Source organism: Lactuca virosa, chromosome 3, assembly GCF_052849685.1.
Source record: "Lactuca virosa cultivar CGN04683 chromosome 3, Lactuca_virosa_CGN04683_v6, whole genome shotgun sequence".
NCBI lineage: Eukaryota > Viridiplantae > Streptophyta > Magnoliopsida > Asterales > Asteraceae > Lactuca > Lactuca virosa.
In genome coordinates, this window is record NC_136428.1 from 244,466,502 (window position 1) to 244,484,449 (window position 17,948).

Here is a 17,948-nt window from a genome sequence, read left to right on the forward strand (position 1 = left end):
ATATACACACATCATGCACTTGACCTAGTAGTAGAAATTAGGTCCGAGTCTCGTAGGAACTTAAGTTAAAGTTGAAAACTATGACTAGTATACTTGATTCCTCAATTTCGATTTGGATCTCGCAACCACTACATAGAATGCCAATAAATCGATAAAATAAATTACAAACATTATTTTTAACTAGAAAAGAGTTTGAAACTCTATTATAATTTGGAATCTCAGATAATTCAATTTATTTTGATATCCAGATATTTATTAAATCTCAAGACCCTAAAAACCCTAAAAACTCAAATTTATAAACTTTAACACCTAAAAATACATAAAATTTGGTATGGACTATATAATATCAATTTAAAATAACTCAATTTAGTAAAATATAACCAAGGAGAAATAAAATTTAAGTCATTAGTATTTAACCTTATTTTCTAAGCCAAAAATCAAGGTTTTGTGAAGGAAAATTAGGATAAAGCACATATTTTATAAAAACTTGACATTTTTATAAAACAAAGCTATATTTTATAAAATTTAAAAGAAGGAGACCCTCTCTCCATTCAAAAGTCGGATTCCTCTCTCTCTCTCTCCTCTTCCCAAAACACTCAATCAATTCCCCTCCACACTCCATTTCTCCATACTTCACTTTCTCTCTCACACTCCCTCACTTTATTTTCTCTCTATTCTCTCTTCCTCTCTCTAGGAACCACAAAAACTTCAAGAAAACAAGTCCAAGAACACACCTCAAACACAAAATCTTCAACATCTAGTGGTGTTCATTAAGGTAGAACACGATTTCCTTTCATTTTCCTTCAAGTTTTTAAGGTTTTTCTTGCATTTCCTTCTTCTTCTACACCTTTCTCTTAGAAAATTTGTGTGAATATTCATTCACTTCAGTTTTGATGATGATGGTGGTAGGATTTCATCCAAAAACAACATGCATGTTGTAGATGGTGAAGTCCCATGACCTAAACCTAAGTCAAAATCAAGGAAATGCACTTTTCTACATGTTTTGGTGGAAAAACACCACATGCATCCAAAGTTTTCTTTCAAAAATGAATTTTGAACATTTCAAACTCATGAATGGTCTTCAAACAAACATGCATGTGATTATCTTCAAGCTTAGAAGCTAGATCATCAAAGTATGTTGTTAAAAGCTTTCAAAAATGTTCATGAAGGATTTATTTCCAAATAAATATCTAAACCTCATTTTCTGACCAAATCCGATTTTTCCCAGATTCCCACCAACAAAATGAGATTGTCTACAAATTTGCAGAAAATAATTCATTTTTGTCGAATTACTATAATTATTGCAATAAATTAGGGCAATAATTCATATAAAATACTTTCTTAGGTCTATAAATCCTAGGTAAACTTTTGGATTACCCCTATGCCAAATAATGACTTCTCATTAAGTTTCATCGATTTGTGTTACTGTTTAGCATGGTTTTGAATTTTCTTTTTATTTGGCCCCAATAAATCATAAAATCACTTTAGACAATTTGAAAATGGTATCTAATAATTTTCGCAGTTTCTATTAGAGGTGTAAGTCTCTGCAAAATATTTTCAGAATTTTTAATAATGCATTCCTATTTTTCCCTGATTTTTGTATTTATGATGGCCTAAAAATAAAACAAATAGTTCTGCTCATCCAAAATTTATGAAAATGTACCAAAAGACCTTGTAGTACATTTGAATGCTACATACAAATTTTGATGATTTTTCTCTTCTGTATACTGTTTTTCTCCTATTTTCTAAGATTAAATACACTTAAATACACAAAATCGGATTCCAGAAGATAAAAACCACCTTTGGGATTTTTCCCAGATTATCTACACTGTAAATGAACTTTAAAAAAATTTTGGTAATTTACTTTAACTGTTTAATAATTATTCTCCAATTAATGATTATTTAAGAGGAAAAAACAAAGAAACATAGAAAGACTAATTGAAAAATATCTTTTATATTTTTCACAGATTCTACATGTATAATAACAGTGTTACAAAAAGTTTGGGTAATTTTGGAAACTATTTTCTATTTATCTTCATTTTTATTAGAATAAAAGCACAAAAATCTTAAAATTGGGTTAAACAGTTTATAAATCCATTTTTATATTTTTTCCAGCTTAACTATGTGTAATGGAAGTAATATAAAAAGTTTGGGGAATTTTCTTAACTGATTGATATTTTTCATGAATTTTTATCTATTTAGAGAATTAAATATAAGAAAAATGGTTATACATATCTATAATCCATGAAAATTTATCTGGAAGTCTTTTAATGTAGTTAGAACCAACATATGAAGTTTCGTAATTTTTGTTAACTGTTTAGTATTTTTCATGATTTTATGGTTATTCAAGAAACTAAAATCGTGAAAAATAGTTAGACAAATAAAAAATTCAAGAAAATTTATCTTAATGTCTTTGACTTCAATTAAAACTGAAATGCAAAGTTTGGGAAATTTTAGAACTAAATTGATTTAGTTTTTGAATATTAAATCATTGGAAGGCCTCTTAAAATGTTAAATATTAGCATTTCAATAATGTGAATTTTCCAATTAAATTGTTATATAACAATTGATTCATTCAAATTTAATTTTCACAGAAAAATGTTTGTAACTTATCAATATTAAATTTTGACACATTATTGGCATAATTCTATTGTAGTAATAAGTATACTAGTATTAGATTTCAATTAGAGACTCATTAGTGTGTAACATCGTTGTAGGAAAACGATAGTGGTACCAGTGGAGCGTAGATCAAGGCATCATTTGCATCATCTCAATGCATATTGTGAGTATTCACGCACTCCCCTATTTTCAGTTTTTATGTTTTGGGGTGGAAAAGCATGTCCGGAAAACTATTATTTGTTCGTTGTATTTAAATTGATTTGTATCAAACATGATTGCTATTTTATTGCTATATCTCTCTATATATGTCTATGCAATACGGAACATGAGAACTTATCGTCTTAAGGCCCTTCCCTTACACTTTTCTCTAACCATTAACTCTTTGAGCCAATGGTCATTGTGGATAGCGCTGTTAGGAATTGACAACTCCTCACTCGCCCGATTGTTGGAGTGCATGATACCATATAATCTATGGAACGATAAGCATAGATCTTGATAGGGCTTCAGTCATAGGCTTGGTTGAGAACTCATTGTTTGCTCATACACATACAAACTTGTTATTTATTATGGCAATAAACTCGTTTATCAATTATAGCAATGAACTTTGTTTCTCATTATAGCAATAAACTTTGTATCTCATAATAACAACGAACTTTTATTACTGAAAACTTATATACATGTTTTAGCAACGAAATTGATTGCTCATTGTAGCAATGAAACTTGTTTACTTGTTTGAGTAACGAACTTTATCTTCCATGAGAATATGAACGTTGCATCTCATTTGGGCAACATACTTTATCTCTCATGATGACAAAGAATTTATTTTTTTTACAAACTTATTTACTCATTTTAACAATATACTTTTATTATTGGAAACGTTTATCAAAACTTTGATTTCAATTCATGGAAACAATATTATTTTGTTTATCTGTGAGTACTCACCAACTATTTTTATAGTTGACGCTCGTTTTACATGCTTTTTTAGGAATCATCGATTAAGTGGTACTTAGGGACACTTCACTGTTAGGAGCATTCGCATGTGTTGTATTCCAATTTTCATTGTAATTTCTTTTAAAAGTTGTTCAAACCCATTGTAAATTTGTAATGATTTTTAATACTATGGTTGGTGTTGTCTTTTATCTTTTGCTATGAAACCCTTTATACAGCCACGCCTCGTGTTTCCGCTTTAGCGGGGTGTGACAGCTGATCCGAAGCGATCCAGTAGAAGTGCGACGCGTGCCTCTTCCCTAGTGCGTCCGAACCTTCGCAGGAGCCACGAGCCTCCCCTCCTCAGATCCGGACTTCGGTCCAATCAGAGGCTACCAGTGAGGCCTCGCATGCGCAGCCCATGTGATCCCCCTCTCGCATCTGCTGCCACCTGGGAGCTTCTCAGCCGTCCGATCAGAAGCCCCCCCCTATACATAGAAGGTTGCGAGCCTTCTCGGATATTTTTAAGAAATTGTCCATTTTAGCCCCTCTTTCCATATTTCTTTCATATTAAAATCCCCCAAAGCCCTGATATCGATTATAACCCCCGGAATACGTCCCGAAGTGCCCGAAGGCCTGGGAAATTTATCTTTTCGGTTTCGAAGCCCGACCCTTCGCAGAGCCCGGTTTCCCAATAAAACTCTCGGTTTTATTAGAAACGATCGTTTTAGGAAACGAATTGCTGCCCGATTTTCATTAAATCAGGTGAGTGTGTAGTTACTTTCACCTTACACATAGATATGAAGTATTTTATATAAAATACGTGTTGTGTGAATATATATTGTTTGTTTATTTGAGATGGATGCTAAAGGAATGATTTATACATGTTTTTAAATAATTTAAACTGTATATGTATTTTATCTACAAAAATGTTGGGAAAACATGGGTAAATGAAATAGTGGGTGTGTGATGAAAGGTGAGTTGGATAGATGAGATGATTAGTGAAAGAGATCATGAGTTGAGAGTGAGTGGTGAAATGAGATCATGAGTTGAGAGTGAGTGGTGAAATGAGATCATGAGTTGATAGTAAGGGGTGAAATATGAGAAAAGCCCTTACCCAAACTGTGACAACCCGAAATTTCAATCTTGTACACACCATTCAATCCAATCAAAAGTTAGACTCGTTTCTACTAACTTTTAGCACTAATTAGAGTCTGTTTGAGCATTCCGGGCTTAGTACATTAAAGGAATAAGTGAATGGAAGTGCCAATAGGGGTTGTAAACCATCAACCTTGCCATAAACCCTCAAAAGAGGAGTTTACGGCCAAGGTCATGGGTTTACGGCCGTAAACACAGGCTGGCCGTAAACTCCCCCATATATATTCGACCCTTAGTCATTTTCAACCATTCTTCACTTCTCCAAGCCTAGAACTCGAATTCTCTCTCAATGATCTTGAAGTTTTTGCTCCAAATCTTCAAACCGGTAAGTGAATCCTTCCATAAACGAGTTAATACATCTTTTCTTCTTGATTTACCCTTGATTTCACCCATGAAATCTCTTCTTTTGGGTAGACCTTCAAGTGTTCTTCATTTCACCAAGAACACCAAGAACACACACTAGTGTTTTGGGTTCTAACCACTCTCTCAAGCTTCTACTACGTAAGTACACTACCCCTAGCTTGTTATATACTAGAAACACTCTTTAAACACCAAGAAATCGTGCCCAGAAGAGAGTTTACGGCTAAGGCAATCTCCCTTGGCCGTAAACCCTAATGTTGTGTGTATATGGCCCTTAACTCTTTCCTAAGGCTTGGTCTTTAGTCTAGAACCCTTTCTGGAAACTTGTAGGACCTTAAAAACACGAAAAGGTAGCTTGAAGACATGAGTTTACGACCGTAAACACCATGGGCCGTAAACCCATGGGCCGTAAACACCATGGGCTGTAAACCCATGGGCCGTAAACTCATGGGCTTTACCGTTTGGGCCGTAAACTCCAGTAAGAGGCCCAACAACCCTTAGGTGCAACCCTATGTGCTTCTAACACTTGAAGCAAGGTGTTTTCCATGTCTTAGGGTGTCCCTTCTTGCTTAACTAGTTGTCTAAACACTAATCAGATGCATATATGTGTCATTATATGTTAAATAGGATCCGTGTGTGCTCAAGTCTTCACTTGACACTTAGCATCCTATCCAGCACTTCAATCCAAACCACTCACTACAGGTGAGTTCATACCCCTTAATCAACCTTTGAAATGATTTTAAATGCGTTTATGGGGGGGGGGGAATACAAGTTTAAATATTCTAGTTATTGCTTTAATCACATGTGATTAATGACTAGAACAAACAGAAATTTTTACTACTACTTTCAAGTTACTATCAAATTTATGGTTTTCAAGCGTTTCAAAGCCTTTTATTAAACTTTTAGAACTCTACACTAATATATTTATATAAGTAAGACTTGAAGGACTTAGGACTGATAGCTCAACTTATTTCTTGTTCCTTGTGTGGTTGTGGACTTAGGGTATCCTGTTATTTGTCCGAATGTCGTTGAACTCTTAGTTATATATATATATATATATATATATATATATATATATATATATATATATATATATATATATATATATATATGTGTGTGTGTGTGTGTGTGTGTTGGATATAAAAGCTTCACTTCAGTTCAATGTCCTTGTGTAACGAAGGCATACAAACCACATTACTATTTAACTATAATAGGTATAGTTAAGGGATTACTACTCGCTACTACTATTACAAAGATACATACAAGAGTCAGTACATTTACGAGTCGCTACATGTGTACTACAGTGAGAAACAATACATACTATACACTATACAAGAGAACATTGTACACTATACAAGAGAACATACTATATACTAGTAAAGAGAAAACATCACTACACTATGACATACCATACAACCTTTTGAATACTATAAACCGAATGTGACATACTACTTCTCGATACGACACTTCATCATGGTATCACTTTGTAACCAGAGTCTCCTGGAGGGAGAACGGGCATTGTGTGTATATATCTATACAGGACAGACACTCCCACACCCCGACTGCTAGCTACAGTCCCAGCCGATAAGGCCAAGGGGTGATAGAATCTTACCTCACTACATATGACTTGGAGGGTCATCAGTTATTCAGCCGTCGATCAGCATGGCTACATACGAGTTCACATTCAAACCTTTAATTAACCAATTAAGAATTAAAGGCAAAATAGACTCTTCGAGGGGTACTGTTCATTTAATACCACATGGAGTCTACATTTTCATTACCTTAGACCCCCCGAGGTGTACTGTACATTTAGTACTACCTGGAGTCTGTATTTTATCACTTTATGACCAGTAGTGTCACTGCTGAGGAAAAACATTATTTTCCCCTAATACATTTATTTTGTAATCATCTTCCATGAGTGAAGTCTAAAACTATATTTTCATACTGATAGTTTCACTGGGGAAAACTCTTACTGTTACAAAAGAACAAACATACAAACAATCGGGTCTTGGTAGAAGACTACATTTTACTGGAAAATATAGGATTTTCTAGGGAATACACTATTTACAAACATATGGAATCCATTACTACATTTACACTACGTTGTTACAAACATTTTTATACAAGCAATGACACTAAAAACTTATGAACTCACCAGCTTTATGCTGATAAACTCTTTCAAATTAATTTGTATTCTCAGGTCATCAGTAGACAGGTACCGATGAAGCTTTTGAGAAGATGGAGCACATACAAGACTCATCTTTTATTTTGATAATTCATTTTGGTGTCTTACATACTATACAGAACACACTTGTATTAAAACTATTATGTTAATGCAATGGATGTTGTTGCTTGTCTTTACTATTATGCATTGTTATGATACTATTATCCCAACCAAGGCATTGGTGGATTGATTGATGAGGAGCCCGAAGATGATCACCCAATCCCTTTGGATGATCACCGTGCAGAAGGCTTTTCGGATAGCTCTGACTCTGAACCAGAGGTCAACAACCTACCCCCAGTAGCTCCAAACCCTAACCAACGCCCGACTTTTCAAGGCCCGACACCTCTGTAGGTGGAGAGTTTGGAGACATGGAGTCAGGAACAAGACCAACCCATCCCATACAATGGAGACCTGCCTATTCTGGTCCGCAGGGTTGCTCGAAACGAAATTCAGAGTAGAACCACCCTTAACCACACTGCGGAGTTGGACGCCAACGCAAGGATGAGTAATGTCAATATCCGCCGTCTGGAAGATGCTAACGAGAGGGCTCGAGGAGACCGCGAGTCTCTACTTCAGGCACTAGCTGAAACTAGGGCTGAAGTCATAGAGCATCGCGTACGCCAGCGAGTGTACGAGCGGCGCCTACTTGACATGGAACGCCAACTGGCTGACTTAAGGGTTCGCCCAAGGGGTGCCCGTCGCCAGTAGGGGATTATATGCTCATCCTTTCTCTTCTTAAAGGAATAGCCTTTCTCTTCAGTGTCTCTGTTTCACTTGTCTGTAAAACATTCCTATCTTTTAAAGTACTCTAACTAGGTTTCTAGGCTACCAACATTTTCCCTTATGGTTTGATGTAAGACCTACTGTTAGGTCATTTTTCCCCGAACTCATTTTACATCATTAATACTAGTAATATTGGCAGTTATCTAATCTATGGGAAAGTCTTTACCTTTGTGATTCCCTACTCTATTGTTATGCCTCTATCTGATAATTGGACTAGGGTGATTTAGTCCATGAAACACTCTCATCATACTTACAATTGATTCTTACTATGGTTATCATCCCTATCAACTTCCAGTAAAAGATGTCGCCTCATCCGCGTCGAACCAGGGGCAGACCTGCAAATCAAACTCCACCACCACCACCCCCTCCGCAGTTTGATGCGATGATGTTTCAGGAAGCTGTGACCGCAGCCATGGCTCAAGTGAATTCAGGTGGTGTTAGTGGAACGGGGATTGGCACCAACTCTAGCCATGGTGAAATCCATCCACGTGCACGGGAGTGTACCTATAAATATTTCATCAGCTGCAAACCGACATACTTCAAGGGAACCGGAGGGATCATTGCGCAGTCCCAATAGATCGAAAGAACAGAAGAAATCTTCGAGATGTGCTCTTGCCCTGAGGGAAGCAAGATAAACTTCGCTGCTTGCACCTTCACTGAAAGGCCCCTGACATGGTGGAATGGCCATGTCAAATCACTCTCACTGGTAGCAGCTAACGTCATGGGCTGGGATACACTGAACGACCTAATGACAAGGGAGTACTGCCCGAGGGGCGAAATTCAGAAGCTCGAGGAGGAACTGTGGAACCTCAAAATGAAGGGTTCCGACATAGTGACTTATACAGCCAGGTTCTGAGACCTGGTAACTCTATGTCCCAACATGGTCCCCACCGAAAACAAGAAAATCGAAAGATACATCTGGGTTCTGGTACCCCCATATCGAGGGAACGTTCTAGCATCACACCCTGCGACCTTTGACAGTGCCAAGGAATTGGCCCAAAGGCTCATCGATCACGAGATTCCTTCTACTCCAACCGAAACTACAACGACTGCCCCTGCACCAATCAAAATAGCTGACAACAAGAGGAAGCGTTGGGACCGAAAGAAGGGCAAATCAGCTCAATCCTCTTCCAAGAACCAACAGATCGTGGCGGACCATGCTGCCACTACTCCTGCTGCCCCTGTACCAGCCAAACCATATGCAGGGAGCCTACCCAAGTGCACCAAGTGCTCCTTCCATCATAACGGCCCCTGCCATGAAATGCACTGCACCAATTGCAACCGACAGGGCCATACCGCCCGGTTTTGCAGAACACAACCCAAACCCATCACCCAAGTTCCTAGTGCAGGAGTGAGTCAAGCCTGCTATGGGTGCGGCGAGACAGGGCACTTCAAAAGAAACTGTCGAAAAGCTGGGAATGCGGGAGGAGCAGGAAGACTACTTGCTATTGGCCACAATGAAGTTGTGGCAGACCCCACTGTAGTCACGGGTACGTTCCTTCTCGATAACTCTTGTGCTTGTATCCTATTTGATAGTGGGGGAAGAGAGGAGCTTCGTAAACCACAAATTTAAACACTTACTTAATCAAGCACCGCAAGCACTAAAAGAACCCTTCGTCATAGAAATGGCCAACGGAAAGACAGAGAGTTCTAACGAGATTTACATAGGTTGTACCCTCACACTAGATAACCATTCATTCCCAATCGATCTCATACCAGTAGCTATCAAGAGTTTCGATGTCATTGTGGGCATGGACTGGTTGAGTCTCCATCGTGCCGATATTCTATGTTACGAAAAGGCAGTCCGCCTAAACCTACCGGGTAACGAAACCTTGTTGATCTACGGAGACAAACCCGGTAAGAGCGTTCCTATCATCTCGAGTATTAAAGCCCAAAAGTACTTGCGTAAGGAATATCGTGCATTCCTGGCGTACGTTGTCGATACGAGCCGGAAAACAAAAGACCTAAAAGACCTTCCATTAGTACGCGACTTCCCCGACGTCTTTCCGGAAGAGCTACCGGGTTTACCTCCCCAACGTCAAGTCGAGTTCCGAATCGACTTAATTCCAGGGGCTACCCCCGTAGCCAAATCGCCCTATCGTCTAGCACCTGCTGAGATGCAAGAGCTGTCCGGTCAACTTAACGAACTGCTCAGCAAGGGCTTTATAAGACCAAGCTTCTCACCCTGGGGAGCACCAGTCTTGTTCGTGAAGAAGAAAGACGGATCGTTCCGTATGTGCATCGATTACAGGGAACTGAAAAAGCTTACAGTCAAGAATCGTTACCCTCTTCCTCACATAGACGATTTATTTAACCAGCTGCAAGGGGCGAGGTACTTTTCTATGATTGATCTAAGATCCGGGTATCACCAATTACGAGTGCTTGAGGAGGATGTTCCGAAAACAGCCTTCCGAACTCGTTACGGACACTACGAGTTCGTAGTGATGCCGTTCGGATTGACTAATGCGCCCGCAGTATTCATGGACGTAATGAATAGGGTATGTCGTCCTTACTTGGATCAGTTCGTTATCGTTTTCATCGATGACATACTTATCTACTCTCGAAGTAAGGAGGAACATAGCGATCATTTACGACAAGTCCTAGGAACCTTACGATCAGAGAAGCTCTATGTGAAGTTCTCTAAATGCGAATTTTGGATCCGAAGAGTCGAATTCTTAGGACACGTGGTTAGCGAAGAGGGAATCCACGTGGATCCTTCCAAAATTAAAGCCATCGAGAACTGGTCAGCACCGAAGACGCCTACAGAAATTCGTCAATTTCTAGGCCTCGCTGGCTACTACTGCAGGTTCATACAGAACTTCTCTTGAATTGCAAAACCCCTCACTACATTGACCCAGAAAGGCGTGGCCTTCGACTGGGAAGAGAAACAAGAGAAGGCATTCCAAACGCTAAAGCGAGCTTTATGCACCGCACCGATACTATCCCTCCCCGAAGGGATAGACGGCTTCGTGGTATACTGCGATGCATCCAATCAGGGGCTCGACTGTTATCTGATGCAACGAGAAAAGGTTGTCGCCTACGCCTCAAGACAATTGAAGACTCACGAGGTCAACTACACCACACACGATCTCGAATTAGGAGCGGTTGTGTTCGCCCTGAAGATCTGGAGACACTACATGTATGGTACGAAGAACACTATCTTTACAAACCACAAAAGCCTACAACACATATTCAACCAGAAGGAGCTCAATATGAGACAACGACGGTGGGTCGAACTACTCAATGACTACGAATGCGAAATTCGTTATCATCCGGGTAAAGCCAACGTAGTAGCTGACGCCCTAAGTCGGAAAGAATATTCTGGTCGAAGAGTCAAGTCATTAATCATGACTATCCATTCGCATCTATCCACACAAATTAAGGAGGCTCAGTTCGAAGCCTTGAAACCTGAAAACGTGGCGGGAGAATCCCTACGTGGAATGGATCAGAACTTGGAAGTCAAGGGTGACGGAGCCTTATATCACATGGGCCAGATCTGGACACCGAGACACGGTGGCTTCAGAGACGTGGTCATGAAGGAAGCACACAACACTCGATATTCCGTCCACCCGGGTTCAGATAAGATGTATCTGGATCTTAAAAAGCTATACTGGTGGCCTAACATGAAAGCAGAAATTACTACCTTCGTGAGTAAATGCCTTACTTGCGCAAAGGTTAAGGTCGAATACCAGAAACCATCAGGTTTACTTCAGAAACCAGAGATACCTGAATGGAAGTGGGAGCGGATCACTATGGACTTCATAACCAAGCTACCCAAGTGAACGGGTGGGCTTGATACCATTTGGGTCATCGTCGACAGATTGACCAAGTCCGCACACTTCCTACCCATCAAAGAGACCGACAAGATGAAAAAGCTCACAAGAACCTACATACGGGAGATTGTACGACTGCACGGTGTTCCCATATCCATTATCTCGGACAGGGATAGTAGATTCACTTCGAGGTTCTGGCAGTCGCTACAAAGTTCCCTAGGAACTAGGCTGGACATGAGTACAGCCTATCATCCACAAACCGACGGACAAAGTGAGAGGACTATTCAAACATTAGAAGATATGTTGCGAGCCTGCGTGATTAACTTTGGGAATGCATGGGATACTCACTTACCCCTTGTTGAATTCTCCTACAACAACCGTTATCATACGAGCATCAAGGCTGCTCCATTTGAAGCCCTCTATGGCCGAAAGTGCAGATCCCCTCTGTGCTGGGCTGAGGTTGGGTGACACACAGTTAGCTAAAGGACGAATTTCTGACAGCACTCTCACAAGTCCGGAGATCATTCGGGAAACGACAGAGAAGATCGTTCAGATTCGTGAATGATTGAAAGCCTCTAGAGACCGACAGAAAAGCTACGCTGACAAACGAAGGAAACCTTTGGAATTCCAGGTGGGAGACCGAGTCCTTTTGAAAGTCTCACCCTAGAAGGGCTTGATACGCTTCGGGAAGCGTGGAAAGCTAAATCCAAGATACATAGGGCCTTTCGAGATTCTCGCCAGAATCGGCCCTGTAGCTTACAAACTCAACATTCCCCGCGAGCTAAGTAACGTACATTCTACCTTCCACGTCTCAAACTTGAAAAAGTGCCTATCCGACGAGACTCTTGTAATCCCACTTGACGAGATCGAGATCAACGAGAGCCTCAATTTCGTGGAAGAACCAGTAGAGATCATGGACCGAGAGGTCAAACGAACGAAACAAAGCCGTATTCCAATAGTGAAGGTTCGCTGGAACGCCAAGCGAGGACCGGAATTCACTTGGGAGCGCGAGGATCAAATGAAACTTAAATATCCTCATCTTTTTACTTAGTTATTTGTAATAACTTAGTAACTTAAACTCTAATTTCAGGACGAAATTCCCTCTAACGGGGGGATGATGTGACAACTCGAAATTTCAATATTGTACACACCATTCAATCCAATCCAAAGTTAGATTCGTTTCTACTAACTTTTAGCACTAATTAGAGTCTGTTTGAGCATTCTGGGCTTAGTACATTAAAGGAATAAGTGAATGGAAGTGCCAATAGGGGTTGTAAACCATCAACCTTGCCATAAACCCTCAAAAGAGGAGTTTACGGCCAAGGTCATGGGTTTACGGTCGTAAACACAGGCTGGCCATAAACTCCCCCATATATATTCGACCCTTAGTCATTTTTAGCCATTCTTCACTTCTCCAAGCCTAGAACTCGAATTCTCTCTCAAGGATCTTGAAGTTTTTGCTCCAAATCTTCAAACCGGTAAGTGAATCCTTCCATAAACGAGTTAATACATATTTTCTTCTTGATTCACCCTTGATTTCACCCATGAAATCTCTTCTTTTGGGTAGATCTTCAAGTGTTCTTTATTTCACCAAGAAACACTCTTTAAACACCAAGAAATTGTGCCCAGAAGAGAGTTTACAGCCAAGGCAATCTCCCTCGGCAGTAAACCCTAATGTTGTGGGCATATGGCCCTTAACTCTTTCCTAAGGCTTGGTCTTTAGTCTAGAACCCTTCCTGGAACCTTGTAGGACCTTAAACACACAAAAACGAAGCTTGAAGACATGAGTTTACGGCCGTAAACACCATGGGCCGTAAACCCATGGGCCGTAAACACCATGGGCCGTAAACCCATGGGCCGTAAACTCATGGGCTTTACCATTTGGGCCGTAAACTCCAATAAGAGGCCCAACAACCCTTAGGTGCAACCCTATGTGCTTCTAACACTTGAAGCAAGGTGTTTTCCATGTCCTAGGGTGTCCCTTCTTGCTTAACTAGTTGTCTAAACACTAATCACATGCATATATGTGTCATTATATGTTAAATAGGATCCGTGTGTGCTCAAGTCTTCACTTGACACTTAGCATCCTATCCAGCACTTCAGTCCAAACCACTCACTACAGGTGAGTTCATACCCCTTAATCAACCTTTGAAATGATTTTAAATGCGTTTATGGGGGGGAATACAAGTTGAAATATTCTAGTTATTGCTTTAATCACATGTGATTAATGACTAGAACAAACAGAAAGATTTACTACTACTTTCAAGTTACTATCAAATTTATGGTTTTCAAGCGTTTCAAAACCTTTTATTAAACTTTTAGATACTAAAACTGTTTCCAAACTCTTTTAAACTTGCATTGTTTTCAAACTCATATCTACACTAATATATTTATATAAGTAACACTTGAAGGACTTAGGACTGATAGCTCACCTTATATTATGTTCCTTGTTTGGTTGTGGACTTAGGGTATCCTGTTATTTGTCTGAATGTCGTTGCACTCTTAGTTATATATATATATATATATATATATATATATATATATATATATATATATATATATATATATATATATATATATATATATATATATATATATGTGTGTGTTGGATATAAAAGCTTCACTTCAGTTCAATGTCCTTGTGTAACGAAGGCATACAAACCACATTACTATTTAACTATAATAGATATAGTTAAGGGATTACTACTCGCTAGTACTATTACAAAGATACGTACAAGAGTCAGTACATTTACGAGTCGCTACATCAGTACTACAATGAGAAACAATACATACTATACACTATACAAGAGAACACTATACACTATACAAGAGAATATACTATATACTAGTAAAGAGAAAACATCACTACACTATGACATACCATACAACCTTTTGAATACTATAAACCGAATGTGACATACTACTTCTCGATACGACACTTCATCGTGGTATCACTTTGTAACCAGAGTTTCCTGGAGGGAGAGCGGGCATTGTGTTTATAGATCTATATGGGACAGACACTCCCACACCCCAATTGCTAGATACAGTCCCAACCGATAAGGCCAAGGGGTGACAGAATGTTACCTCACTACATATGACCTAGAGGGTCATCAGTTATTCAGCCGTCGATCAGCATGGTTACATACGAGTTCACATTCAAACCTTTAATTAACCAATTAAGAATTAAAGGCAAAATAGACTCTCTGAGGCGTATTGTTCATTTAATACCACCTGGAGTCTACATTTTCATTACCTTAGACTCCCCGAGGTGTACTGTACATTTAGTACTACCTGGAGTCTGTATTTTATCACTTTATGACCAGCTGTGTCACTGCTGAGGAAAAACATTATTTTCCCCTAATACATTTATTTTGTAATCATCTTCCATGAGTGAAGTCTAAAACTATATTTTCATACTGATAGTTTCACTGGGGAAAACTCTTACTGTTACAAAAGAACAAACATACAAACAGTCGGGTCTTGGTTGAAGACTACATTTTACTGCAAAATATAGGATTTTCTAGGGAATACACTATTTACAAACATATGGAATCCATTACTACATTTACACTACGTTGTTACAAACATTTTTATACAAGCAATGACACTAAAAACTTATGAACTCACCAACTTTATGCTGATAAACTCTTTCAAATTAATTTGTATTCTCAGGTCATCAGTAGAGAGATACCGATGAAGCTTTTGAGAAGATGGAGCACATACAAGACTCATCTTTTATTTTGATAATTCATTTTGGTGTCTTACATACTATACATAACACACTTGTATTAAAACTATTATGTTAATGCAATGGATGTTGTTGCTTGTCTTTACTATTATGCATTGTTATGATACTGTACATGACGTCCTCCACCCCAGAACGTTTCCGCCGTTCCGGTTTTGGGGTGTGACACAAACGTTGGCGTGAGTGGTGCAATATGAGAAAAGCCCTTACCCAAACATGGGCCCCCGTCATTCAGCAGAGTATGGATGACAACCATGGACTATTCTAGACGGTCTGTGGAACACTATCAGGCCCGCAACCTGTAGGTATATGAACTATATGTTCATCAGCTGTACTCTAAAAACCCATTGACGTGTATCGTAGGGGGGGGGGGAATACCTGTGAGTAATATTGTCGATAAATGAGAGCTATGGACTTAGCACATGTTGAATAAACCTTGGCAGCTATGGACTTAGTGCCCGTTGTATAAACCCCGGTGACGAGGTGACTTCGTGTCTATTCCTTAGGATGAATCCTTAGGAAGGAGTGATAGTTAATTCTTAGGGTAAACCCTTAAGAAATAAATAAGATAATGGGGTTGGGGTAATTCAGTTGAACCAAACATGGTAATGGAATTGGAATGTAATGACTGATTCCATTCCTTTGTGGTTTCATTCCGATTCCATCATACCAAACATACCCTTATAAAATATAAACTCACCTACTATGAAAAACAACACTCCAAAACCATGAATTCAATGCTAGAAGCCCATATAGATGCCATAAACCAGCATAATCATAGTAAGGCTTTCTATCTAATTTCATAGGAAGCTTGTAATGCAAAAGAATGAAGAAAGAAAGCCACCCATGAAAATGCATTGCTAAATTGAGAGCAGAAAATGCAACAGAAGCAGGCTCCTGTTAAAAAAATATTTAATTTTTAAATGTTATTTAGAATCAAAGTTGAGGTGTTAAGATTAATGGGAATGAACAAACCTGAATTCCGAATACCCTTTTGAAAGGCCATTTTCCATGATACTTGACTGGTTTTTGACCTAATGATGCTCTTTCTTGCTCCTTTTTTAGCATACAATGATATCTACAATCACTTTGACAATCCCATTGTTTCCATTGTAGATACTGAGAGGTGGCATTAGATGAGAAGTTGCAGTGTGGAAAGCATGTGTCTCCAACACATCCAATTTTCTCACATTCTATTAGGCATGATCTAGATTAGGTACAAAAAAGATGTGTAAGTTTTCATTTCAAAGATGATATGGAGATATGAAGATATGAAGATACAAGGTTTACTGTATCTCGCTATCCATAGCCTCTTACCATTTAGCAGCCTCAGGGCCTGCCATGGCTTCCGTGTAGCTGTTAGGCTCATCCAGATTTACCAGTGTGTTATCACTGATAAGTGTCTCACCTTCTGCAGTAATATGAAAACCATAATAATGCTCAGGTGCATTCCTAACTCTGGTGGAACGCCTCAGAGGTATAGATTCTTCAGTCGGCTCAACAGGAGTTTCCTCCTCAGGTTGAGGGCTAGGGTTTGAGGTTCCTTCACGACTTGACTCTTGAATTTCCTCAAGGTCAATTTGCCTCCCACTGTCTCCTTGGCTCATGAATTCTCTCTCTCGAAAGAATCCTCTTCTTGCTACAAAGACCACATTATCACTGGGTCTGTAGAAGATGTAACCAAAGGATTTCTGTGGGTAGCCGATGAAAATACACCTTTCGATTCGGGGTTCGAGCTTATCGTGAGTCTCGCGTCTCATGAAAGCCTCGCGACCCCAAATCTTGATGTGGTCTAGATTGGGAACTTTTCCAGTCCACACCTCGTGAGGTGTTTTGGCAACCTTCTTTGTAGGGACTAGATTAAGGATATGGGCGGCAGTCTCTAAGGCATACCCCCAAAATGAGATTGGTAGCGAAGCTCGACTCATCATGGAACGAACCATGTCCAACAAGGTCCGATTGCGCCTCTCAGCTACACCATTCAACTGTGGTGTCCTAGGAGGTGTCAGTTGTGAGACAATCCCACATTCCTTAAGATAGTCCAGGAACTCTGTACTAAGATACTCACCACCACGATCGGATCGAAGCATCTTAATGTTCCTGCCCAACTCATTCTCCACTTCTTGCTTAAACTCTTTGAATTTCTCAAAGGTTTCTGACTTATGCTTGATTAGGTAGACATATCCATATCTACTAAAATCATCAGTAAAAGTCACATAGAACCGATTAGCATCTCTTGTGGCGGTTCTGAAGGGTCCACACACATCCGTGTGTATGAGGTCCAACAAACCTTCACCCCTAGCACAAGTGCCAGTAAAAGGTGACTTTGTCATTTTACCATGCAAACAAGATTCACAAC

General features: G+C 39.3%; 1 protein-coding gene across 1 annotated transcript; it reads right to left on the bottom strand.

Annotated features, from left to right (window-relative positions):
* Positions 1–16,285: 16,285 nt before the first annotated feature.
* On the bottom strand, positions 16,286–16,896 carry LOC145164493 (uncharacterized). Its single transcript, XM_079083206.1, has 3 exons — positions 16,880–16,896; positions 16,565–16,796; positions 16,286–16,486 (listed from the first exon to the last, which is right to left on the bottom strand). Exons 1-3 carry the CDS (start codon positions 16,894–16,896, stop codon positions 16,286–16,288), a joined length of 450 nt encoding a protein of 149 aa, XP_078939332.1.
* Between the last annotated feature and the right edge of the window lie 1,052 nt (positions 16,897–17,948).